Source organism: Sinocyclocheilus rhinocerous, unplaced genomic scaffold, assembly GCF_001515625.1.
Source record: "Sinocyclocheilus rhinocerous isolate Xijiao unplaced genomic scaffold, SAMN03320098_v1.1 scaffold400, whole genome shotgun sequence".
NCBI lineage: Eukaryota > Metazoa > Chordata > Actinopteri > Cypriniformes > Cyprinidae > Sinocyclocheilus > Sinocyclocheilus rhinocerous.
In genome coordinates, this window is record NW_015666595.1 from 1,052,444 (window position 1) to 1,078,756 (window position 26,313).

At 38.6% G+C, this 26,313-nt stretch overlaps 1 protein-coding gene across 2 annotated transcripts; it reads left to right on the top strand.

Moving 5' to 3' along the window:
- Positions 1-1,986: 1,986 nt before the first annotated feature.
- LOC107732996 (proline-rich transmembrane protein 4-like) lies at positions 1,987-26,313 on the top strand. Of its 2 annotated transcripts, none has more exons than XM_016544487.1 (4): positions 1,987-2,061; positions 7,189-8,315; positions 14,399-14,515; positions 23,271-26,313. In XM_016544487.1, exons 2-4 carry the CDS (start codon positions 7,271-7,273, stop codon positions 25,301-25,303), a joined length of 3,195 nt encoding a protein of 1,064 aa, XP_016399973.1. In that variant the 5' UTR covers positions 1,987-2,061; positions 7,189-7,270; the 3' UTR covers positions 25,304-26,313. The 2 variants fall into 2 exon arrangements, with proteins under 2 accessions (XP_016399973.1, XP_016399974.1); XM_016544488.1 differs by having other exon boundaries at positions 14,402-14,515.

Sequence of the window (26,313 nt, forward strand, 5' to 3'; positions counted from 1 at the left end):
TCAAAGTTTTGTATAGATTATGTACTAAAAACCTACCCAGAACCCTCAACCTGACTTTCTCACTCTCAGGTTGTTCCAAACCTTTTTGACTTTCTTGCTTCTGTAGAACGCACACACACACACAACGATATTTTGAATAATGTTGCGGTCCAGACACTACATGGACCCCTGACTTTCATTGTATGGACAAACTGAGATTGTATTCAAAATACAAAATGCTCCACAGAAGATAGAAAGTTATATAGGTTTGGAGCAACATGAGCATGAGTAAACAATGACAGAATTTTTTTTTAGCTGTATGGTCATGCTCAAATATAACCTCAACCCTACAGTTTATCGTGGACTGTTGATGATCTACAAAACAGCTAGATACCCCAAACGTTTCCCAAACCTCAGTAAATTGCAGAAACACCTAAACATTACACTCTGCACTTTGCCTTATTAAAACATTCTGTCCTCAAAAATATTATCTTTGTTGCCTGATCTCATGAGATATATACTGATCTGGAGCAAAAGTGAAATGGTAAAAATAGTAGAATGTGTGTGTGTACATACTGTATGTAAGGTCAACCTGGCATTAATACTTACTGGCTCCATCCAATTGGACAGAGTTGAGCTTTCAATCAGGAAATTATGTTTCCTTATGGGACGGGACAATTCTGATTGTTTCTAAATTTGGTGAATTCCTTTGGATCAGAGAGGCAGTCATATCCCAGAATATGCCCTCTCCCAGGAGGAACATTGAGAATGTATTGTTATTTGCTATCTCTGACTAGGATCAGAGATAAGCCATTCTATTGACAAGAAGCCGAAGTGTGGCAAAAGTCAACTCAAAAGCGTTCAAAAATGTTAATGTGTGTGGGCTGAAGTGTGATGCAACATTTTGTTATGGTTGTCAGAGACAGAGTTTCTTTAAATTGTGTTTCAAGGGTATTTGTGTATTCAAGAGACACACACTCTTAGGTTAAAAATTAAGCTTATAATTCATTAAAACATACTAAGTTTATAGGAATATAATTACGTTTCTAATTAAACAAAACAATATTAATTTATTTGAAGTGTATGAATTTTATTAAAGTATTATTATGAAATATTACAATTCCTAACTCTTGTCTAAATTCTATTTCTAATTCTTGTGAAATTGTACGTGCGAGTTTTTATTACCTAATTATAATTGATAGAATACATGGAATATTTCTATTTTTAAAAATATATGTAAATGTATACAATCTCTTTTAAATATTTAAATATTTTCTAACTCTTACCCTACTTGCAGTTTGTATTACCTAGTATTCATTGAGAGACCACTTGCAATATTTGTACATTTTAAAATAAATTTCTCACACTGCAGAACTATTTATGCACTTTAAAAGCTGATTCAAAATAATTAAAAGAAATGTTGATAATAGTAACTTATTAGAAAACTAATATATTTAAAGGTATATTAATTTACTAATTAAAATTATATATATTTACATGCATAAAATGTATTTTAAATAAATATTACAATTTAAATATTACAGTATTTAAGCATTTTCTATCTAATTTGCTGTATATGGGTATTATACATGCAGTTTGTATGACCTAATATTAAATGAGACTACATGGAATATTTGTGCACAACTATTTTGCACTTCCAGGAATGTCTAAAAGCTGGTTTAAAAATTGTGAGGGAAAAAAATAGATATTGGTCATGGTAGTGTAAATGCTAGTGTGCTTATGTATTCAAGGTATGTGTTTGAGCATGTGTGTTTTTCATCTGTGTAGGATGCTTAATTCCTTGACTGTTGCCTGCTATACGGTGCTTGCTCTCTGCTCTCTAACAATCTGCTCAGCGAGGTGTGACCAGATATTGTGCATCTGAATCCTACACTATAGACTACTGATGCAGCGGGAGGGGAGGAGAGAGGAAGAGAGAGAGAGAGAGAGGGAGGGAGGGAGAGTATGCAACCAAAAACGATTTCTCTCCCACACGCACAGAGAGACAGATCTCGCTCTCCTGCAGTGGAGTGCTGGTGGCTCTTCTGGATTCTCTGTTTGCCCTCTTCCACTGGGAGAAAGGTAAGTTTCTCTTTCTGTCCTCCATCTCTCAAGAAATGTTTAATTGTAGAAGCTACAGCCTCGCTGCAGATGGCTGAATCTCCTCATTTAGGTATATATATGTGACAATCTCAGTTAGAAATGTCAGGTCCATAAACATCTTTATTTGCTTGATAAACATGGCTCATGCTCCTGATTGTGCTAAATGGATGGTTGTGTACCATCTCACACCTATTCACACATGTGCAGTGTGGGAAAAGCTCTGGGTTGCAGGCGTATTTTGCTCCTCCGGTAACCATGGCGAAGGCAGCCAGCGTAGAAGCCTGTGCGTTTTCAAATAATCAGGTGATCCAGAATCAGATGCTTCAAGAGAAAAGCCCATAAAAGCATTAACGTGACAGGTCATTTATCATGTTTTCAAAGGCAAGTGTAATCGACTCCTTCTGAGAAACAGCACTGTGCATGTGCCAAGACAGAAAATGGTGAAAAACATTAGCAACATTTGGAAATTACAGTGATTTGCCAAAGATCCACAAATGTCAACAGGTTGTTTGGACCACATTGATTAGCATCTTTAAAAACATCTTAAATCATTTGACTGACAGACGCGTCAGATATCATGTTTGGGAGTATTTTGAGTGTGTGTAGCGATATTGCTAGCAGGGGATACAATGAAACACCCAGCGCTGATGGCTGGGAGCAAAAACTATGATCAGGACATATAATTCATCGATTTACATGCACATATAGGCTAAACATAAATTGATCCATTCAGGCCTGCAACATGATAACATTCTGTTAATGAACACTGTGGCGACTGACAACCATGAGGATGCAGAGAGCCGTTGATGTAGAAAATGATTGTGTACATGGAGTCAACAGTATTGAGTCCAGTGTTTCGCATGTGTGAGGGAATGGGAGGAGAGTCATTGTGTAAAATAACAACACATTCAGTGCTCCATCAAATCGGTCAGTTGAGGTGATTTAGGGGTTGTGTGTAACTGGACATTGCCCTTGGTTCGATGTTATCGTGTCCAGTTGACTACTGTACTGTACTGTACATTAATGGGTGTTCAAAATGACGTCAAATCTACAGATTTTTGCACCTGTGAATTAATAACAATTTGGATAAATGTATCTAATACACCTAGCTTACAAATGCTGACAGTTGTTTTTTAACCACATCAACTTTAAATACACTAATTAGTGCAAAAACATCTTTAAAATATCTATAAAACATCTTAATTAGACTTAAATGTCTTAAATCCTGGTTTAAGCTATTTTACTACTAAAATTCTTTGTAGTCTAGGATTAAGTTTGATTTTGTATTTGTGTGTTTTTGGTGAACCATCCCTAAATATTCTTTGTTTAGGACTAAGCTGCGTTTAGACCATGATACTCCAGACCATGGCTGCTCTGGTTCATGGTTGGGTTAATTTGAGGTTAAGGTTAGGCTAATGGCTTTTGCTGTCTCTAAAAACCTTTAGACTGTGTTTAAAGGAAAACTCCTTTATGGTAATCTGTGTGTTTTTGTGGCTGCAGGTCATAAATATCCCCTCCCCCATCTTGTCTAGTGGATAAGAACCAGAAAGGCTGAATAAATCATTCGATTTCACGTCTAGAGGTCTGTTAAAATAATTGATATCATGATGAGTCAATCCTTCACCACTTAAGAAGTTCCTCAGTGCTAGATCTACTTTAAACACACATATATTTGAGAGAAGGATATTTTGACCCTAACTCTAATCTTACAGCCTTCTCTAAGTTCCCTAATGAGTTCATTCAAGTCCTCCTTCCTATGATTAACTGGAATCACCATTTTGCCTTTCATTGGTTAAGTAATACATTGGATCAAAAATTCAGTTTACAAAAGATGTTGATGGTTAAAGCGCATATATAGATCAGTTGTGCTCAACTGGAGGGTCCAGGTCCAATTAGATAGGGTTGTGGACAGCTAGAAAAAAGAAAAAGAAAAACAATGCTGAATGACATTATAAAATAAAGTTATATATAGGTATAAAAGCAAAATATCTAGGCCTATAAACATTTAAAAGGGAGAGGAAAATCTTTCATTATCAAAAGCTTTGCAGCTTTGGTGAGCATAAAAGACTTAAAAAAAATAAATAAAAAAAAAACAGTAAAAAAAAAAAAATCTTACTGACCCTAAACTTTTAAAGGGGTGGTTGATTGCGATTTCACTTTTTTAACGTTAGTTAGTGTGTGATGTTACTGTTTGAGCATAAACAATATCTGCAAAGTTATGAAGCTGAAAGTTCAATGCAAACGGAGATATTGTCTTTTAAAATTCTGGCGGTTTAATGCCTACAAAAACGGCTCGTAATGACTACAACAAGTTACTTCCCGGGTTCGTGACATAACAAACCCAGATAACCCCACCCTCGGGAAAAGGCAGCAAAGGGGGCGAGGCCATGCTGCGCTGCTTTAGAGAAGAGAAAACTAGAGGTGCACGTAAAAATCTGTTCATATATGAATCGCGATTCTGTCTTCTAACGATTCTAATGGATTCACAAGTTTCAAAATCAATGTTCTAAAGCAGCAGTTCTTAATACTGTTCCTCACGTTCCCCTGCTCTACACACGCTCTGCATCTTTCTCTCTCCCTCTGTCTCATTCAGCTCAGCTCCAACAATGAACTGTTACAATTATACACTTATTTTCACATAGCTATGAGAAGCGTTATACATGGACGTGCGTGCTGTTGCCGTACTGTATTAAAGCTTTAATCAGGATAAAAGCGTATATTAAAAGCTAACATAAGCAGTAGCATTTACACATAACAGTGTATCTAGAAGAATGAGACAACAACAAACAAAAAACATAGGCCTACATGCCGCTGAGGTGAGGGGCGGGACCTTTAGACACGCACTAGAGGCGGTTTAGCCAATCACAACACACTGGGCTAGCTAACCAATCAGAGCCCATCGCCTATTTCTGAGGGCGGGGCTTCTTAAAAACAGGAAAAGATCAGCCCGTTTCTAAGAGAAGGGACAGAGCGGTGTGGAATAAAGGTAAATTATGTGAAAAACATCATTTTTAAAAAGTTTTTTTAAAAACTAAGCATTAACACATATTAGACTGCACCCCATAAACACAGTCAAGCCTAGAAAAAAAAACAGGGAACCGCCCCTTTAAATGAAAATGTCCTCTTGTAGCAAAATACACCACACAGGCTTTACAATCTTACAGACTTTTTAATCTCTTGAAATCTTTATATATTTATGCAGTCCATATTATGATGATTATGAGTGTAGGAATAAAGTTTTAACAGGGGATTGTGAGTTACAGTCGCTCTTTGGTGAAGGTTTCACAAATGTGTGATGTTAAATCAGGAGTAGCTCTCGAGCACTCGCTTTTTCCCTTTTTCTGCTTGAGCGATTACATCCTGCTCTGGCAGGCCCTTTCTTTGCCATGCATGGTGGAATAAAATGACAATGAAAGAGGGAAGGGAGAGAGAGAAATGGATGGAGACAGGCAAAGAAGAAAAAGAGAGGGGGCTCTAATAGTAAAGCTCAGCACTATACAGTCATTTATGTTTTCTGTTTGGCACCGACTCTGACAAATTCACACAGCAGCGTTTGTGATGCTGTTTAACAAGCCCCTGTGGGGTCTGACTTACTGAGGCATTTAGCACAGATAAAACTGTTCCTAAAATGTTTCAGAAGATGTGAAAGACAAAAAGCAGGGGCTGAGAAAGCAAAGTATTTAGCGTCTGATAAATGTTTTGATAAATCTAGCCTGTAGTAATGCAATCTTTAATAGTGAGGTTGTAGATTCGCTCAAAGCAGGTGGTGTGGGGTAATGAGTAAACAGTCTGACTAGTGATGACGGTAATGATTATGACTCAGCCAGGCTTTAACTGTGCCTCCTGTGGAAAGATTACGCTAGTTTAAAAAGCTTCCGAAAAGATGAGAGATGCAAAGAATAGTGTACAGCCAGAATATATTTTACAGGGTACTGCATCCCATAATGCAGTGTGTTGACCTTGACCTTTCATTTTCAATGTTATTGTGTTCAATTCAATATTACTGTTTCACTGTATTTTTGACCAAATCAATGCAGCTTTGGTGAGCTAAGAGACTTCTTTAAAAAACAATAAAACAGTATCTTACTGACCCTAAACTTTACGGCAATATACCTGAAAAACAAAATACAACGCACTTTACAGGCTTTTAATATCTTAAAAATCTTTAGATAATGTATTCATGTTTGTAAATTTGCTATTAACTCATGTTTTGTGCAGAAGCTAATAAACTTTTACGAAAAGCTTGTTTAGATACATATCAACTCTCGATTATTCGTTTACCCAGGAACCAATAAACCATAAATGATCACAAAGGTCAATGTGCATCTTTAGATTGTGGCTGATGTTTAGCATTTTCTCACAAAGACAAATCTGAGATCCATCAATCTTTTTTAAACCCATTAGACCAGAGCCAGTTAGTTGGTAAGCAAACCTCATTAAGTTGTGAGAAAGGGTTCGGTCTTTAAAAAGACTCTTGAGGGAGGCCATTTCTGCGATACAGATGGCATTGAGAGACTGATGAGACACAATGGGGTTAAAAAAAGACTACTACCCACTATTTACTGACCAAAAACAACTGATTTTATTCCCAGTCGGAGAGTAGAGAGTTTATTGCAGTTTCGAGAACAAATCAATTGCGTGAGGAGGAGAGAAAGTGAGCGAAAGAGAGAACGAGAAAGAGGCACGCGGGGGTGGCGAAGAAAGAAAAAAGAGTCCAAGTCTCACTCCGAGAGAAATTCCGTCAAATTCAACTCCTCTCACTGAGGCTACAGGTCATCAGATTTGTACTCCAAAATTAGCCCACAGCTCCACAAAGAAACCGGGCCTTCATACGTCCTACTACACCAGCCCCATATATACATACATGGCCACAAAGAGACTTCTAGTCTCCCATTAGTATTCTTAAAGAGCCCTGCTTCTAAAATTGCTCAGTCAATGGAGAGTTGAGGCCACCTCTGTGACAGCAGGAAGAAGTGAGTTTGGTATGAGACTACTAAACTCAAAGGTTTAAACTGAAACAGGTCCTCATACAGTTGTAATGGGAAAAGATCTATAATATAACTTACTTGAAGTGAACTGACAGGATATCAATGTTTATTGCTGCAGAAGCCTGGTGCACCTGGTGGGCGTTCCTCGGATATTCAGACACCATGTGAGCAGTGGTCCGTGACGACATTAGAGGGGCAGCATGCTTCTTCTGCGTGGGACTCTTGTGGTCTTCTCTCTCTTCACCTCTGTCTATGGGTTTTTCAGTGGGCATGGGCCAAAACCAACAACCCGAACCAAGGCAGACTCTAAAGTATGGGGCATGTCCTACATTGAAAAATGGAAACCTAAGATTACATCGTTGGGTTTTGTATCATGGGATTTCTTCGGTGAGACTAAAGGGTCTGCTACGACAAAGGTGAGCCCGACTTTCCCAGAAGCAACCACACAAGACTATACTCTGTCTTCAGAGGACTTGAGCCTAAAATACCAGCCGACCGCAACCACGTTTAAGGAACTTAAAAGCAGCACTGTCCAGATAGGCACCCTGCTGCCTTTAAAATCAGCTAAACTGCCAATAATTGACTTACCCCAATTAGATAGACCAGAACCTACTAAACTCGATCAAAGCAATGATCTCGAACTCTGGCCCCCCAATAATGGCCAAAATGAAGCGAAAAACCCACAAACAACGACATCTCAGATATCTAAACCAGAAACACAAACATACACTGTATCCACTGCCCAGAGTACCAGCGCCACGCACACTACAACACTGAGACTGATTACGGAAACCATGAGTCCTTACAGTGACCAAACTGTACCCACAGACATTCCGTCAACAACGTCAGAACTAACGACACAAACATACACTGTATCCACTGCCCAGAGTACCAGCACCACACAAACTATAACACTGAGAATGATTACGGAAACCATGAACCCTTATAGTGACCAAAGCATACCCACAGACACTCGGGCAACAACGTCAGCACTAACGATAGCTTCATTTCAAACCGCACATTTTATCACACCAGCAGGCCCCATACTAGAAGTATCTACCAAACCTTTGACCACTGTCAGCACTGGGATAACAAACACGGACTCGAAACCAGAATGGACACCTTTTAAAACCACTGACAAGGCTCTGGATGGATTTACGTGGGTAGAGCAGACCGCAGGCCCATCAGAATGGGGAGGAGTGCAAAGTTTTGGCCCAGATCCTACTCCCACCCTGCCAGCGGGAGGTAAGTCACCCCATCCTGTAATTTCATTTCCAACCCAAGCATATGATCTAAGATAACCAAAAATTTACCCAATTTGACCCCTCTTTAGCTTGCATGGATGTATTACATTTGTTCTTTTGTTTCATTGTTATATCTTTATTTAAGGTGAAAATTAGTATTTAATGAATTGCAGAGCCCCCATTGATTACCAGTCAAGGGTTATCAGTGGAATCAATGAGGCTGATGAATTGATTAATAGCCCCAGAGTCCCTGAAACATACAAACTGTTGTCAATAATTAGTGAAAAGAATGAATTTCATTTGATAGTAAGAATAGGAACCACCCCATCATTGCTGATAACTGTTAATATAGTTAGTATGTGAGCTTTGTTCCTGGCAAGGAGACAGGTTATATTTAGAATATAATACTACTCGTACTACTACAGCATGTATACAGCGAGACATACGTATGTCACCCCAATAATCAAAAGACAAATTTGATTTTGCATGAAAGAAATTTTTTTTTTTTTTTTTAAGATTACTATATAGTGCAAATAAATCTCATTCTCATCACCGTAATGCAGGAAAAACGTTTAAGTAAATTTTTTAAAGTACTGTTACTAAGCATAATAGAAGGTTGTTTTAGTGAATTTCATCTATGCAGATTTTAATAAAAATTTAATAGTGTCCAGACAATCATTACAGTAATGAAAATTAGATTTTTATTCTGTATCACAGTAATGACAATTTAAGGGGGAAAACGGTCATGAAAATAATTTTTTTTTTAAACTACATTGCACAAAAATCTTGCATTGAATAATGCATTGTGCTCCACTTGACCAACTACAAGTACTGTAATCTTATTCTTGGCTTATTTGATCAGACTGCTTAGAGTTCAAATATTTTTACAGAAAAATGCTTTAAAAATCCAAATGTGGTTATTTACATATGTATTTCTAACCATACCTAATGTTATGAGGTCAGCAATGAGAACAACATACTGTAGTATACTACTGTTTAAAATGTTTGTTGCGTATTTTGTAATGTTGCAAAAAAAAAAAGCATGCTATTTCGCATACTGTTTTTAAAAAAATGCAGTAAGTAATATTTTCATTACAAACACTGGCATCATCTAAGGTCAAATCTGGTGTGTATAACCCACTGGAGGGACACCTTTTCGCAAAGACACTGACTATACTTCTAGTCGTTAAAAATAAGATCTAGACCTAAGATCAAGATACCGGCCAGACGAATCAATACAGACCTCCTTTGAGGTGATCATACACTAAAACGCTCCAGATATCTGTGTAAATAGTGTGCCAGACGCCTAGATATGGTATATGTGAGGTGGCCAAGCATGCTAACCAGTATTGACATGGCTCTGTTTGATATCTGGAGCTTTGTGTGTATGTGTACAGTGAGCATGGGATTTGCACTGGAGAAGCAGCCAGTTGGGCGGTATGTGATCAGTATTCCAGTGGCAGAGTCAGCAGAGCCAGTGAATCCTCAGGGACGATGTTTTTCCGCACCGCCTGTTCGTGGATGCTGAGCATGACTCTCTCAACATTTAGTCTCCTTTTCTCAAGTCGCTCTATCCATCCTCTCTCACAGTAATAGGCCTCTCCTGACGTTTGTTGGGCATCTCTCTTTTTTTCCAGCTATAAGTCTCATTTAGCCCTTCAGTCTTATGCTTTCTTTCAACCTCTCCTGGCTCCCAGAGACGTGTTTTTCCATGTCCTTCTCCTCTTTTTCTTTCCATCCGAACTTGTAGAATCTTTTCAGATCGCTGATGGAAACAATTTAACCTTCACTTCCATACTCTATATTTTGTTTTGTTCATGTTCTATTTAGACATAGAGAGTTACATTTTAAAGGGATAGTTCACCCAAAATGAAAATTCTGTCTTCACTAATGTTACAAAACTACATGGCTTTCTGCATTCTGTGGACCCCAAAAGAAGATGTTTTGAGAAATCTCTTAATGTTTTTGTCCATACATTGGAAGTCAATGTTGTTTGGTTCTCAAAATTCTTCACAATATCATCTTTTGTGTTCAGTTCATATAGGTTTGGAATGACATGATGACGGAATTGTAATTTTGGGTGAACTATCCCTTTAAGAACATTATATACGGGAAAATTGAAATGAAAATTGTCATAATTTACTCACCCTCAAGTTGTCCCAAACCTGTATGACTTTATTTCTTTTGTGCAATATAAAAGAAGATATTTTGAAGAATGTTGGTAACTAAACAGTTCCTGGTCCCCATTGACTTCCATTGTATTTTTTCCAATATTCTTCCATTCTTTTATGCTCCACAGAAGAAAGTTTTTTTGGGTGGACTATCCATTTTAGCCAAGCAATAAACATTTGACAGACATAATGAGTCACATAAGTGATTCTACAACAAAATTTCAGAAACATAAAGACATTTTAGTATTGTGACGCTATTAAAAGAGTGTAAATTTAACAACAGCTTCATCAAGGATTTTACATAAACATTCACCCTGCATCTCTAGAAAGCACTAAAGATCATGTGTTTGTGGGTACGTGTGCGTGTGTGTGTGTGTGTGTGTGTGTATGTAAAAACCATTACGCCTATGGAGAGTCCCCACAAGGATAGCAAACCATGTGTGTGTGTGTGTGTGTGGGGTGTGAAACAGCAAATTATTGACTTATGTTTAGGTCACCTTGTCTTCTGGAGGTGCAGGCAGCCACAAATTGCTTATCCCCCACCTCAAAAACACGTTGAAGCTGAGAGCAAGGTCAATTACCACTCTGGAACTGAGAGGAGGAGGGGAAGCTGGGAAAGAGGAGAGAGCACTAAACAGGAAAGCAAGGAGTGTTGAAATAGTGATTGACTGGAAAGGGAAACCAGGCTGAATCTCTCAAACATTGTCTGGGTCATATGCAGGGTTGCCAGGTCTGCAGAACAAAATTAGCCAATAGGCCAATCAAAAATAGCCTAATACTAGTCCAGTGACCCTATCCCAAATATCGAAAGTCAAAATATGCCACTCTAATACCTAAAATACATGTTTTACAGTCACTGTTATGCGTTATACAAAATACAAAATCACTATATCATAAATACAGTCTGTTTTCATAAAGACTCCCAACCAGTGCCCCTCCCATACATAATTCATCATCTAGCACAGTTTTACTATTGGTAGAATAAAAATGGGTAAAATGTTTCAATATACGCATTTCAGTCAAATACAACTCATCAACAATATGTCAAACCTTTATACCGCGAGAAAAAAAAATTAAACCATGGCAGTTTAAACAGTAGTGCAGTTTACAACAGTACAACAGTTTAAAAGTAGTGCATTTCCAAGGACGTGAAAACCATGATCATATATCACACAAAAGAAAAAGAAAAAAATTGTATCAAATAGGATCTATTACATATATATCTGTTTTACCTCTGGTAATGTGGAAAAATCTCATTCTTATACAGTAAAAAGAAAAAAATATATTTTTAATCTACAATTTGCATTCCTAAAGTACAATTATAAGTAAACATTTTAGTGAATTATATTTATGCGAATTAAAGTGAAAGTTGTGTCCAGACATTCACAGAATTATAGTTATGAAATATTCGTTTCTTATGAGAGAATGAGAATTAGCTTGGAAAACATTTAATTTTAATGAAAATAATACAAAAATCTTCATCATTGTACAAACAATTATTAAAACTTTGCAAATTCTATATTTCTTTTCTTTGGGATGAAACATTGCTGAACTCTAGGGTTATTTAAATGCTAGCTAGATCATAAACTCAAAGGTTGTCAAGGTTACAGCTCTCAAACTGGTTACAATGTGATGGTTGTCATGGCAACACGGTTGAAAAGTGCTATGTAGTATATTGTTGACAGTGTGTTTTGGGTAAACTGAGGACAGAGGCATGTGCATGCTGATACTAGAACATATACACACTCACAAACAGTACACTTTAATACACTTTAAACAATACTACTATTTCATAGCAGGTTAATCCTATGATTAGGCTCTCTCAAAGCGTCTAGACTAACCAATCATTACTGCCTGTGTGGAGATTATGTGTGACTTTACTGAATCCAAATAGAAGGAAATTTAGTTTTTTTACCCTAAAAATCATTTTTAAATGAAATAGAGACTGGCCTTTTTACTTGAGCATACTGAATTGATTGTGTTCATAATCTCACAGACAAACACACACTCAGTCAGTCACACACACACACACACACACACACATTCAGCCCCATGAGGGAGATTAAATGATGTATGGCACACTGTGCAGGGGTCAAAATTACAAATTCTGATCTAATTCCCTCTTTATTAATGGTGAAGAGGGAGAGAGGAGGAGGAGGGGTGGAAGAGAACAAGACAGGAAGATGAAGGCAAAGAGGGTTGCTTAGATGAATAACTGGCTCTGAGAGAGCATTTCTCATCATTTAATGAGGATTGGTGATCTAGGTGGTTCTGACAGAGAGTGAAGGGGGATGTTTGACGCTTCATTTGAACACAGCTGGTGTAAAAGTCAGAATCTCTAAATCACCCATCAAGAGACAGCAGAGAGTAATTCAGTACAAGGCTGATGTTGGGGAAATGCATAGATACATGAAAGGAGATGGATGGCTATCATTAAAAATAATACTAACTAATTGTTGTTGTTGTTGTTGTTATTGTAGCAAAAGAAAAAACACTATTAAAATATATCACTGTAAAATAAAAATTCTAAATCAACTATAAAATTCTAATACTAATATTTATGGCTGGCTGAATTTCTTTTATGATGACAAAAAACCACAGGGAGCCCTTAAAGGTTCTCTTTTGTTAAGTGCTTGCCATTACAAGTATGGGAAGTTGGTTGGTTGGTTGGTTGGATGGATGATGGATACAGTAGAGATATAGATGGATGGATAGATATTGATGGGATGGATGGATGGATAAATGGAGATGGATAGAGATAGAATAGACAGATATTGCTGGATGGATTGATATAGATGGATACATAAAAATGTAAATGGATGGATAGATATAGATGGATTAGACAGATGGAGGGATAGACAGAAAGACAGATCGATCTAGATTTTCTCTTACAGAGAATCATGGAATCAAGTGGTGGCCAAGTGATGCTTGATGGTTTAGCATGAGTGAAACCTTGCCAAGAGAGGATGAGAGCTGCGCTCAATCACACACACACGCACACACACACACACACACATGCTGTCCTTTTATAGGCTCCTCACTTGGTTTGGTGCAGAGCTCATTATTCATGCTAATGGGAGACAGTATCAGCACTAGAACGAAGATCTGCTGTGATCAGAGTTGAAATGTGCATCCTGGCAATATACAAAAAAGAACATCATACAGGTCTTAAGCAGTTACCACGAATTATTGTAGACACACAAACAGTCTTCAGGTCACCCTAAAGGTCATGTTTGTGTCTCTATAAGCAATGAAAGCTTTTTACACTTTTACTTTTACACAGCTTAAGGTGCACACAAGTCTGCACACTTATTTGGGCACATTGACGCTAAACATCCATATAGAGTCCATACACACACACATGCTTAAACTTCTACATAGTTACACATTTGGGAATGTAAATATTCCATCGTAAAGTCTATTAATAAAGAATGTGACAAACAAGCATGATGTGTGGCGCTTAATAGAACAAGCTTAGTTGGATCTGTGGGAATCATTGACCAGTGGCCAAATATTAAACACTCTGGCCTCATTGTGTCAGGTCTCTTTTCAGTCCTGGTAAGAAATGAGTTTTGCACAGCCACACAAAACCCAGTGTCTGTTTGTAGCTTTTTCTCATAGGAAAGTTTCGCTTCGGATTAGTCCGATAATCCTGCTTGGTCACAAAGATAAGGTTTCAGTTTCTGATCCGTAATGAAGCTCAGTCACAGTAGAGTGGGCTACACACATTCAAACATGAAAGTCAAGTTATTGTAATTAAACAATGAGATGCCAACACCGGTGCCACTGAAGCCTGGCCCGGAATACCGCAGAAATCTGTTTGACATAACTAGGTTAGGAAATGTTCCTGTTTCTCTGTTCTTTCAGTCATAACAGCACCACATTCTCAGACTTGTGTGCTCTGTTTTCCCAGTAGGCTTTGCATGGGAGGAAGGCGATAAGGAAATGGGAAAGAGTGCTGATCTGACAACACAAGAGCGACACGAGGAGCTGACAACATCAGCTAGTGCGACGACTCTCAGGAACACAGGTAATTAAAACGGTCTGATGCAATACACACATTAATGTAATCTGCACCTGTGATAATTATACTCTGATTTTTATCTTGGGACATGAACCAGTTTTCAAAATACAAGTATAATGGAGAAACCTTCAACTTGAGTAAATAGCACTACATTCAAACTGCCCAGACTAATTTGTTATAGGTATAGTTCAGACAAAATTAAAAATTGTTAGTTTACTCATGTCATTCCAAACCAGTATTTATCACAAAAGTATCAGTCCATAAAAGTAAATGCCCACTTGAACACTTGAGCCAGCCAAATACAGGAAATGCATCATGTAAGTAGACAAGTGCTCAAGTAGCAAGGCCCATTGAGTCTCAAGAACCAGATCAGCCTAATTTGTGAAGATAGAGTGGTTAAGTGAACTGGTTCAACCAATTAACACAAACGATCTGATTCAAAAGAACAATTTGTTCACAAATCTGACACTGCTTCTCTCATGAACTGTCATATAAGTACTCCAAGCAGAGCTAGGATGGATGTCAGGATTTTCAGTGAATAAAGACTTACATTTTGGTCTTTCTCACACAAAACCAGCATATGACTTCAGAAGAGTTGAAATATAGTGCGAATGGACCACATTTATATGTTCATGGTGCTTTTAGTCCTTTTTTGAAGATTCAAAGTTCCAATGCCTATTTATTTTAATTGTATGGAAAATAATGATTAGTACATTCTGCAAATTTTGTAGTTTTGTAGTTTGAATAAGTCATATTTCTTTGGAACGTCATGAGGATAGGTACATTTTGTGTAAAATATCCCTTTAAAAATGTCATACCAGCTCTCCGTTGGTTGAACAAACATTATTGAGCCTATGTAGCGGTGTCTGATCGGTTGGGATGTCCAAACAAAAAGATAAATGTTTTGATACATTTTCCAAGGGAATCAACCTTGAAATGGCTTACTTGTTTCTGCACATTATACTGGGTTAGAAGAGAGTATTATAACATTAAATAATACGCACATCAGCTGGAAGGATGTTATATGTTTCCCAAACACTGTAATTTTTCACTAAGGGAGCCAGAACAGTCAGCTCACTTGTTAAAGCCAAAATCTTCCGCCTCCTCCACGTGATTTGTAAGATATCTTTTTGTATGGTATAGCCGAATACACCACGACCAACTGTCTGTTACCTGCCAGTAATTGCTTCCAGAAGGAGGAGAAACTAGTTATAGGAGCACTTTTATCTCATAGTTGGCATCTCCTACAAACAGGCCAACCACTAAACTGCCCATGAGAGTTCAGTTACGCAATGTGTCTCAGTACAGCAGATCTATCAGCATATGGCGTTAAGTGTGCCATTTTACGTCACCTTCCCTGTTGATCATCTTAGAGATACAGCTTAGACCCAGCTTCTCTTCTGTGGCACCTAACCTACTTTCCAACCACTGCATTCAATGGGATAACCTAAATTCCATTAATAGATGGACAAAATATGCCACAACGATCCAAGAACCAGGTTGCGAGAATATCTGTGTGTTTATGGGCTGTCTCAGAAAGTAAACTGCATGCAGAGATCCGACCCACAAAACTGCAGCTGCCATATCTCAAATTAAAGATGCAAACGTTTCTTTCAAATTCTAGCACACACATTCACCTCACACACAAAAATTGAATGTCTTGTGGGAACGAAGTGGATCAGATGGTCTTCCTGTCTCCTTCACTGCCCTCTTCTTTAAGTCAGCATACGCAGGCCTTATCAATATGAATGGGATCATCCTACCCTGCTGTCCACTCATCTATTATTAGAGAGAGCAGAAATTGAAAGTGAGGCAGGGTAGATGAAATCTGAATGAGTACTTGTGACGAAGTAACAGCACAGCTGTCTATTCTTAATTAAGCAGAGGGTGTTGTCATTATCGGATCAGGGGTTAATGTCCTCATTCCTAATCCTAAAATACCTGTTGCTGGTTCACATTCTGACAACCTGGGAAAACTCTCAGGTCCTCTTTACACCTGGTATTAATATCCATCTTGGGTGATTCGATCAGCTAAGACACATCAATGTATGGTAACAAAATACAGAAAAAAATTGCTCCATAGCGGAGATACTAGCAATTAATTCCAAAAGAATTTGGCTGGCCTGTCACTAAATTATTAAACAACTTGTTAAACACAAAGCAGGGCACCTTTATGGAATCAGTTCAACTTGACTATAAAAATGCATAGCACACACATACTGGCTAAAAAAAGTTTATTAGATTGAACTATTTTTATTAGTAGTTTATAACAAAATTTAGTATAAAGGGGTGCTTCTCATTTCGAAGGATGCAACCTTGTAAAGCTGCATATCTCGGCTGCTACGACATAAAGCTTTTTTGAGGTGATTTTTGAGTTGAAGGCATTATGTGTTCTTTTGTTTTTTGTGATATTCAATAGTCCAACAGAAGTCCAATAAATTGCATCCATCCATCATAAAACAAGTGCTCCACACGGCTCCGGGGGGGTTAATAAAGGCCTCCTGAAGCGAATCGATGTGTTGTTGTAAGAAAAATATCCACATTTAAAACTTCATAAACGCTTCTGATAACTGTCGTGCACACTTTTTATGATGGATGTACGCAATTTATTGGACTTATAAAAATGCATAGCACACACATACTGGCAAAAAAAAGTTTATTAGATTGAACTATTTTTATTAGTAGTTTATAACAAAATTTGGTATAAAGGGGTGCTTCTCATTTCGAAGGATGCAACCTTGTAAAGCTGCATATCTCGGCTGCTACGACATAAAGCTTTTTTGAGGTGATTTTTGAGGTGAAGGCATTATGTGTTCTTTTGTTTTTTGTGATATTCAATAGTCCAACAGAAGTCCAATAAATTGCATCCATCCATCATAAAACAAGTGCTCCACACGGCTCCGGGGGGGTTAATAAAGGCCTCCTGAAGCGAATCGATGTGTTGTTGTAAGAAAAATATCCACATTTAAAACTTCATAAACGCTTCTGATAACTGTCGTGCACACTTTTTATGATGGATGTACGCAGTTTATTGGACTTCTATTGAATATCACCCATTCACTGCCATTACAAAGCTGGGAAGCGCTAAGACATTTTTAAATATAACTCCTATTGTATTTGTCTGAAAGAAGAAAGTCATATATGCCTAGGATGGCTTGAGGGTGAGTAAATCATGGGGTAATTTTCATTTTTGGGTGAACTATCCTTTTAACCCCACGTGGATCAGTGGAGTCGTTTGCCTTTGGTCTGCTGCCTTCCTGTCCCCTCCTCCTGAACTTCCATCCAGTACAATTACAATGCATGGCCATATAACAACATTATGGAAAACCCCATGGGATGATAATGTGAAACCTGGCTTTAATTCCTGCCATGTTTACAAGTCTGTGTTCCCTAGAGGTATTTTGTTTTGATAGATTGTGCAAGCAGTTCTACAAATAGAGTGCCATCCAGTGTCTGCAGGGATCAGGGTCATTGAGATTTGATTGATTCCTGGACTGAAACTCTGGTTCGCATCCAGAAACTAGTCATATTTTCCACACCTCTGAGGGTGGAGGGCCCAAGCGGGCGAAAGGAAATGAAGAGGGAGGTTGTGTGAAGCTCCTGCCACAACAATCGCTCTTATCAGTGCCTGGCCTTCTCGCCACCCTCTTCCTGTGTCTGCCTACCATACACTTTCTCCTCAGAGTGACACACTGCTGCTAACACCCTTTAGTTAATCAAACACTAATTATTCTCATCAAGACAGCTGGACACTTTCTAAAGCTGTTTTTCATGCCATCTAGAGCTCATTTGACTTAGATTGGCATGTGATAGCATCTAGAAAACAAGATTAACTGGTTTGTTCTAACTGGTAACTAAATGCTGATCTTTTAAACAGGGCATCTGTGACAGAAATGTATTTATTTTTGCGTATTGTTCTTGTTCAGTCTTTAATTAGAGTCTTTAATTGTTCAGTCTTTAATTGGTCTTGTTCAGTCTTCTGATGCAGTTTTGTGTGGTATAAATATGAGAAATTCTTAACTCAACAAACACAAAAATATCCACTATCCAAAAATAGCCAATCAGCAAAAATATCTCGGATAGAATTTCCTAAATCACGATTTTAAACACGAGTTTTACAGTCTTGTGCAAACACTGGATTGGATTTAGTTAAAATTTGGATTTTAATATATTTTAAAATGGAATTTATTCCTGTAATGGCAAAGATGAATTTTCAGCTTCCATTACTCCTGTCTTCAGTGTCACATGATCCTTCAATAATCATTCATATGCAGATTAACATTTCTTATTAATATTATTAAGTTTAAAACACTTGTGCTGCTTATTTTCAGGGAAACCATGATATTTTTTCAGGAATCTTTTAATAGAAAGTTTGAAAGAACAGAGTTTAATTAAAATAGATTTTTTTTTAACAATGTAAGTCTTTACTGTCAAGTTTGATCAATTTAATGCATCCTTTCTAAATAGAAGTATTATGACATTTTTTACAATTGACACAGAAAGAATGACACAAAAACATCGTAGATTAAAACATTCATATATGAAGACAGGGAAACACAAATAGCAAAACAGTAGACTGAATTAAAGCCATCTAATTAATCTTTAAGAATGCAGCAAAAGCAATATATTAAACTCATTTGGGTCTTTCATTTTATTCATTAAAACACATCCAGAACAAATTTCTGTATAAATCGTTCATAAATCCTCTTTGTATGTCCGTTGCATTGAAATCAGTTCGGCACTTTACATATGAATGCTTTTGTAGGATTTACACAGAAATTCGCTCTGCTCATTCTGCTCGTTCCCGCCTTTGGTCTGAATAAAGCACATTAAGAATGGATATTTTTCATGAATGAACAACATAAAGGATTAAAGGAAAAAAGAGATGAACATCCATTCAGACAGTTATATTGAAAAGAAATCAGGTCAGTGTATTCCTATGAGCCAAAGTTTGCGGCGAACAGAAGGACTCAACTGTAACCTGTATTTAATGTAAGTGGATAAACAGCCATCTTGATGTCAAGCTATAGATCTAATGAGCACTGCTTGGTGGTTAGTGTTGTGGTAGTGTTGATTAAAGAGAAGCATCTAATGAGCAGTGTGTGGCTGTCACGCACACGCTACCATTAATCGAGAGCAACTAGGTTTGATTATCTACTCCCACCATCAGAAAAAAACACTAGATAGGTTTTTGACATTAAAATGGAACCCAAGGCTCCCCACTGACTGGGCATGATGAGTATATTTAGCCATAGTGGTGGTCATCAGCCAAAGAGGCCAAAACCAGTGCAAAAAATAGACCCACCTTTGGGAGTGACCCATGTTTCTGTGTTGGCCTCTGCTTTTTTAAAAGGAGGAAGGTCATAAACAAGTAGTTAATTTGGCTCTGGGTGTAACAGGAAATTGTCTGTCACTACCAACGTATGAAAGTGTACAGAAGCAACCCAAAATGAGACAGGGTCTTACCAGCACTCGACAACCTCCAGACAATGATGTATTCACCCTTCACAATGTGGAGGTGGGTTGGCGTCAAGCTTAGTGAGAAAAATATGCCTGCCTTTTGTCTTATGACTTGTAATTGATTCACGCTGCAGTTACTCAATGAGGGTTACTCTATGAAATGGACATTTCAAAATGATAATTTTTTTTGTAAGATTTTAAACATTCTAAGATGAGATTTTTAATATGTAATCTAATCATTTTTTAAATATAAATATATAATTTCATATAAAAATACATAAATATGCATTCAGAAATGTAACAGGAATGGATATTTAGGAATTTAATTTAAGATTTTATTTGCATAATTTGTTTTCATCAGTTCATATTTGTGAATATAACAAAGTGAAATTGGAAACAGGGATGGGGACTTGCCAACAATGGCATACAGTACTTATGAAAGAAAAGAAAAATATCTCAAATATATTGGAATTTTGTTGATTTGTTTTGAAAAATGCCTACATTGACACACAGTAAAAGTTGGCATCAGCTAGTCTTTGTTGGCCAGTAAAGCTCCATGGTTTCTGTCTCAAGGCTTCAGTAAACTCACCGGCATTTTTAGAAAGCTTGATTGTGGCAGCTAAGATGAGTTATGACTCTGATCTGCTCTGTAAAGGGTGTAATTAGATGTGTCAGTCTCTGAAGAGCTGACGTACATCTCCACGCTGTTATGCACAGGACTGATATGGCTGTGGAAGTTAAGATCATCCATCTCATATGGATTTGCACATCAGTTTCAAATGCACAGCAGGGCAATCCTTCTAGTGCAGGGGGATTTACATTTTTTTTAATGTCTTATGACATTTTACAGTGGCACATTAGATGCCACAAATAGACCTGTGTGGGTTTTCATAACTTGCACATGCTCTAGTTCATCTGAGGACTTGCTTTTGGATTGCTTATACATCACTTCCAAATAAAATGTTTGGTAAGCATTAGGAAGCAGTTCCAGATTTGGAAATGGCTGTCACATGGAACTTCACATGCTGTTCCAACTCTGTTAGGCTAAGAAACTCTAATGTATGTAACACTCCTCAGCACCAGAGCCAAGCCACAGAATCCAAAATATAAAACAGCAGCCTCCTCCCAGAGCAATCTGCGAATCAAACAATACAATCACAATTACATTTATATACAAACAACAGATGTTGTATCTTCACCTTTCATAGCAACCCACCAATCTCTGCTACTTAGACAAATATGTTCACCCATTTCCGTTTTTCTCCCCCTGTTAGAAATGTCATATTGAGAGCTTTTGCTTTTACACTAGACATTTCCCAAATTAGGAATCTCTACATCTAAACCATGGTTTTCCACTGTGAAACATGCTCAGCTAGGCAGACACCTCAAAAATGCCCTCTAGTGGTGATGTCTATTGCAGAAAAACAAAAAGAAACTCTAATGTATGTAACACTCCTCAGCACCAGAGCCAAGCCACAGAATCCAAAATCTAAAACAGCAGCTTCCTCCCAGAGCAATCTGCCAATCAAACAATACAATCACAATTACATTTATATACAAACAACAGATGTTGTATCTTCACCTTTCATAGCAACCCACCAATCTCTGCTACTTAGACAAATATGTTCACCCATTTCCGTTTTTCTCCCCCTGTTAGAAATGTCATATTGAGAGCTTTTGCTTTTACACTAGACATTTCCCAAATTAGGAATCTCTACATCTAAACCATGGTTTTCCACTGTGAAACATGCTCAGCTAGGCAGACACCTCAAACATGCCCTCTAGTGGTGATGTCTATTGCAGAAAAACAAATCATAGGTTGCCAGAGAAGTTGGTGACAGTAATGACTGCCTTGGTTGTCTGTTCTGGAATATCCATTTTCTATACACTCTAAGAAAAGTCCCCAAAAATAGGGCCCAATGTACTGTGATAATTTGAAGGAATTTTCCATATTGATTTTTCACAGGTGTTTTACCCATATTGTAAATTAGCCATTGCATTGTGTTGTGTTTTAGGGTTAAAGAAAATGTCCGTAATAGAAAGTGTTCTGGTAGAAAATTACCATTACCTTTTCTGTTTTTCTACTAATTTTTTTTTTTCTTACAATGGTGTAATTTATTTGGTAACTAGCTTTCCATTCAGCTTTTACATTTAAATGGGAGTCATTAAAGGGGTCATATGATGTTGCTAAAAAGAACATTATTTTGTGTATTTGGTGTATTGAAATGTGTTTATGCGGTTTAAGGTTCAAAAAACACATTATTTTCCACATACTGTACATTATTGTTTCTCCTCTATGCCCTGCCTTTCTGAAACGCGTCGATTTTTACAAAACTCATCGGTCTGAAAAGCGAGGTGTGCTCTGATTGGCCAGCTATCCAGTGCGTTGTGATTGGCCGAATACCTTAAGCGTGTGACGGAAATGTTATGCCCCTCACATACTGTGATGCCGTCTCCCGGAGCGACGAGACAAAAACATTCAAACCCATTATAAACGAGGCATTTGTTGCATCCAGTGGGGACATAATTACGGATTATAATGAATTTTACACGTTGCATTGCATCGCGCCGTGTACACATAAAACCATGTCTGCATTTGTGATCGGAGAAACGACAAACAACAAGCGCTACTCTACACTGCTCAAAACTCGCGTTTGAATCGTCAGTGGCAAATTCTTTAAATATGAAAACGTACTTTCAGACTGTCAGTCAGAACAGCCGGCATTGTAGTCTACTCTACCAGGATCAGGAAACAATCCTCCATAAAATGCGCTGCACACATCTGAATATTTGGGTTGAACTGTTCTGGAACAGTGTTGTAAATACAATTTAACCACTGATTTCTAGTCGTGTCCTCTTTTGGAAGGCCAAACAAAGTATTTTCGCTTTCGCAACGAAACACACAGCGTCTTCAAAACAATAAAGTAACGCCTTCTTTCTTTGGGTGAACATTTGGGCGGCGTTATGCAAGTCTTCCCACATCGTGACGTAGACATGTTTTAAACGTTTGGCGTGTTTGAACGAGGCGTTTTAGGAGGGCGTGGACGAGTCTTAACTTTTATAAAGAATATCTCTTTGGGTTTGAGATTTTAGTCTTTGCAACTTTAGGGATCTTATCTATTCACGAACAGCTTGTAACACTCCAAAGAGAAAGGAAAACTTGAAATCGCATCATATGACCCCTTTAAATCATTAAATTATGAGTAATCTCCTGAGAATCAGTACCGGTAGCATATTTTTCATATGTCTTATTTACAAGTCTTCTGTACTAATAATGTAACATGTATGTTTTTCCTTTTAGAAATGCCCACCACTACATCTGAGGACTGGCTGACAGACCTTAACCAAGAATCTGCACTCCCTGACTGCAATGCGGAACGTTCTGGAATCTGCAGTTCTAGTGACACTTGGCCCACCACCACTGTCCTGAGCAATAGCAGCAAAAATGACAGTACAACCACCCTCTCCACCAACCTCTCTCAAAGTCCCAACCCATTTCCAGCCCCACCTATGTTTGTGGTACTAAATTCTGATTGGAACAATGCCCTGGAAACATGGGGTTCAGCATGGGAAGCACACATCTACGGCCTGGGCACTGTGTTCTGTCTAGTCGCTTTGGCCTCCACCCTAAACCTTCTGTGCCTGCCCCTACACTATCCATCAGGCTGTGGATACTTCGCTCTGGTTAGTCTCTGCCTGGTGGCCGCTGGCTGCACTAGGGCCTTTGCCCTAGCGTACGATGCATACGGATACCAGGACCGCATGACATCAACAGAGGCTTCACTGTTACTTTACGAGGCACCATTTCCCTGCATGACTGCCGCCTTTGGTCTAGTATTCCTGCTCTTGTCAATGCGCTCTCGTATGCAGCTGTCCTATTCCGCCTTTCAGAGACCTTGTTTCCTGGCCTGCTTGGTGCTTCTGCACTTTGCTGCTGCCTTTGGCCCTGTTGCATTACTCCATGTTGACCAACAGGTCTACCTGTTTCTGTCCTTAATCTCTAGAGGTGCCTTTGTGGCTCTGGCAACTTTCCTATCAGCTGCATATTTTGTGTTCTACTGCTATGTTCGTGCTGATTCCAAGCATATTTATCATCTGAACAACACATCACCAACACCAGCTGAACGCTACAACCGTTGCCCCTTTGCAGAGAGCCGAGATTGGAATCGAGCAGCAGCCGCAGTGCTACTCTGTGCTGTCTTTTCTCTGGCTTGTGCAGGGCTGCAACTCTATGCCATGCTGCATGCTCTCGGAATTGCTGGAAGCGCTGAGTCCTTTGGGCCTTGGCCGTGGTGGACTTTCCAGTTCAGCTGCCGAGTTTGTGAAGCAGTAATTTGCCTCACACTGGTTCTGGTAGTTGCTCAACCAGTTTACTGCTCTGATCACCTTCCCCAGCCAGGCAGTTGCTGGACAGAACTCCTTGCAGCAAAGTCACCTATCATTCCTGGGAGCTACCAGTGGACTCTGTCTCACCAGGAGAAGCTGGCCATCTGTGATCCAACTGGGCATGGAGAGACAGAGTGCCTACCCTTGTACACATTGGTGGATGACCGTCTCGGCAGCTTGAATGGCCTTGACCTTTTATACCACAGCAACCGGGCATTGGCCTATCGTGACCTTGACCTGGACTTGCCCAACACTCAACCCAACACTGGTGCCCCTTCTGTGGGTTCATCCTGTACCAGCGACTCCACAGCAGACCTGCGCCCTCCTTCACCCATAAATCTGCGTCGAAGCATTGATGAAGCACTGTTTAGTGAATCTCTATTTCCCATGAGTCTCTTCAGCCCCTTACGGCCCTTCACCTCTAGTGACCGTTCGCTGAATGGTAGAGAGACCAACTCCAGTGGTGCCCAAACCCTGAGAGACACCCTTACTCTTGATCCAGGCCTATACCGAACATCTTCATGTATGGAAGTGCTACCCCAAGTTCCCTTTGCTTCTCAAGCCCAACCAGATGGTCCGTCATTAGGTTTTCCTCCATCCCCATCACCCTCACTGTCATCTTCTACTTGCTGCTCATCTCCTGAGCGCTGGAGAGGCAGCTCCAGCTCCTGTTCCCTCTATAGACAGTCTCTGGGTGGCTCTTCTTTGGTTTTGTGCTCTAGTCCGGAAGGACACCATCCACCAACCTCTACCCTCAGTGGGGGTTCCAACCACACTGCCAGCTCTGGTCACCAAAGGGGAAGCTTACAGAGACCCTACAGAACATTAAAGTCAGAGGAGAGTATGGAACAGCAGTCAGAGTTTGACCAATCTGTCCAAGAAGAATTTATCAGTGTGTGCAGACAGATCGATGCTCTGAGCATCTGCAGTGAGACTATTGACCTCTAGGGGGAGACCTCTACTTTCAGACAAATCCAAATGATGTAATATGAAGAAACCAAAAGAGTTTCAGAGATATGATTAACAGATAATGGACAGATCAGGTGATTTGGTGAGTCTGTTTGCCAGGGTGTCAAAACATTTGTTCTGTGTAGACACAGGTAAATGTTTCGTGGACCAGAACTGTGCCAAATGTTTCATTTTGTAAGGGTTGGTTTGTTTCTGTCAGGTAAGTTCTCCAAAGAGATGGATTCTGAAGTCAATATCCTTGTAAAGGTTTAAGAAGTGCTACCAATTGTCAGAAGCTTAGGCAGATTTTGTACAAAGGTTCTTTGATGATTGATAAATTTGTAATTGTAAAACATTTGTTTCAAAATTTCTCTATAATGCTAACAGTTGACGTTTGTATGAATTTGTACAAAATCCCTTTTTGGTCTATGATTAATACTGTGAGAGTGCGAACTACTGATAACTATACTGTTAAACAAATACTTGGCAATCTAGCATCAGAAAATTGTTTCAAATTAAATTCAGTATAACCTGCCAATCCGATTTTGTAAACCTTTAGAAAAGTTCATTGTTCTTCTGGTCTTTAGTTGCACGATTAACTTCAAGTTCCTGTTGTTTTTTGCAACAATGCATTATGTTGAAGGGCCTAACTATTTTATCAACTGAGAGGGAGACAAGAAGATAAGAGAAGGATGCAAGTATTCTTGCAGCGCACTCTGCTGATAGCTACAGTTCAGTTGTTCTGTAGCACTTAACGAACTGACCTATAGCCTGCCATTTTTTTCTTTTCATAGTGTATATTTGATAGAAACTACAATTAATAATTTATTTATCTGCCAGGTCTTATGTCATGTTTTCAAAAACTCTATACACTGTTACTCAATACATATTAAAAATAAGAAAAATTACTTTGTACATTTTATAGCGTGCATGTTCTGAAAACGTGTGAGAAACTGCTGATACATCTAATGTTTGTCATTAGAGGCTGTTGGAGATTTCCAATAAATATA

Excerpts from the sequence above, each read along its gene's own strand:
- LOC107732996 (XM_016544487.1), top strand. The coding sequence starts at position 7,271 with ATGCTTCTTCTGCGTGGGACTCTTGTGGTCTTCTCTCTCTTCACCTCT. Across the intron at positions 8,316-14,398 it reads TCCCACCCTGCCAGCGGGAG|TAGGCTTTGCATGGGAGGAA; the intron begins GTAAGTCACCCC and ends CTGTTTTCCCAG. Across the intron at positions 14,516-23,270 it reads GACGACTCTCAGGAACACAG|AAATGCCCACCACTACATCT; the intron begins GTAATTAAAACG and ends TTTTCCTTTTAG.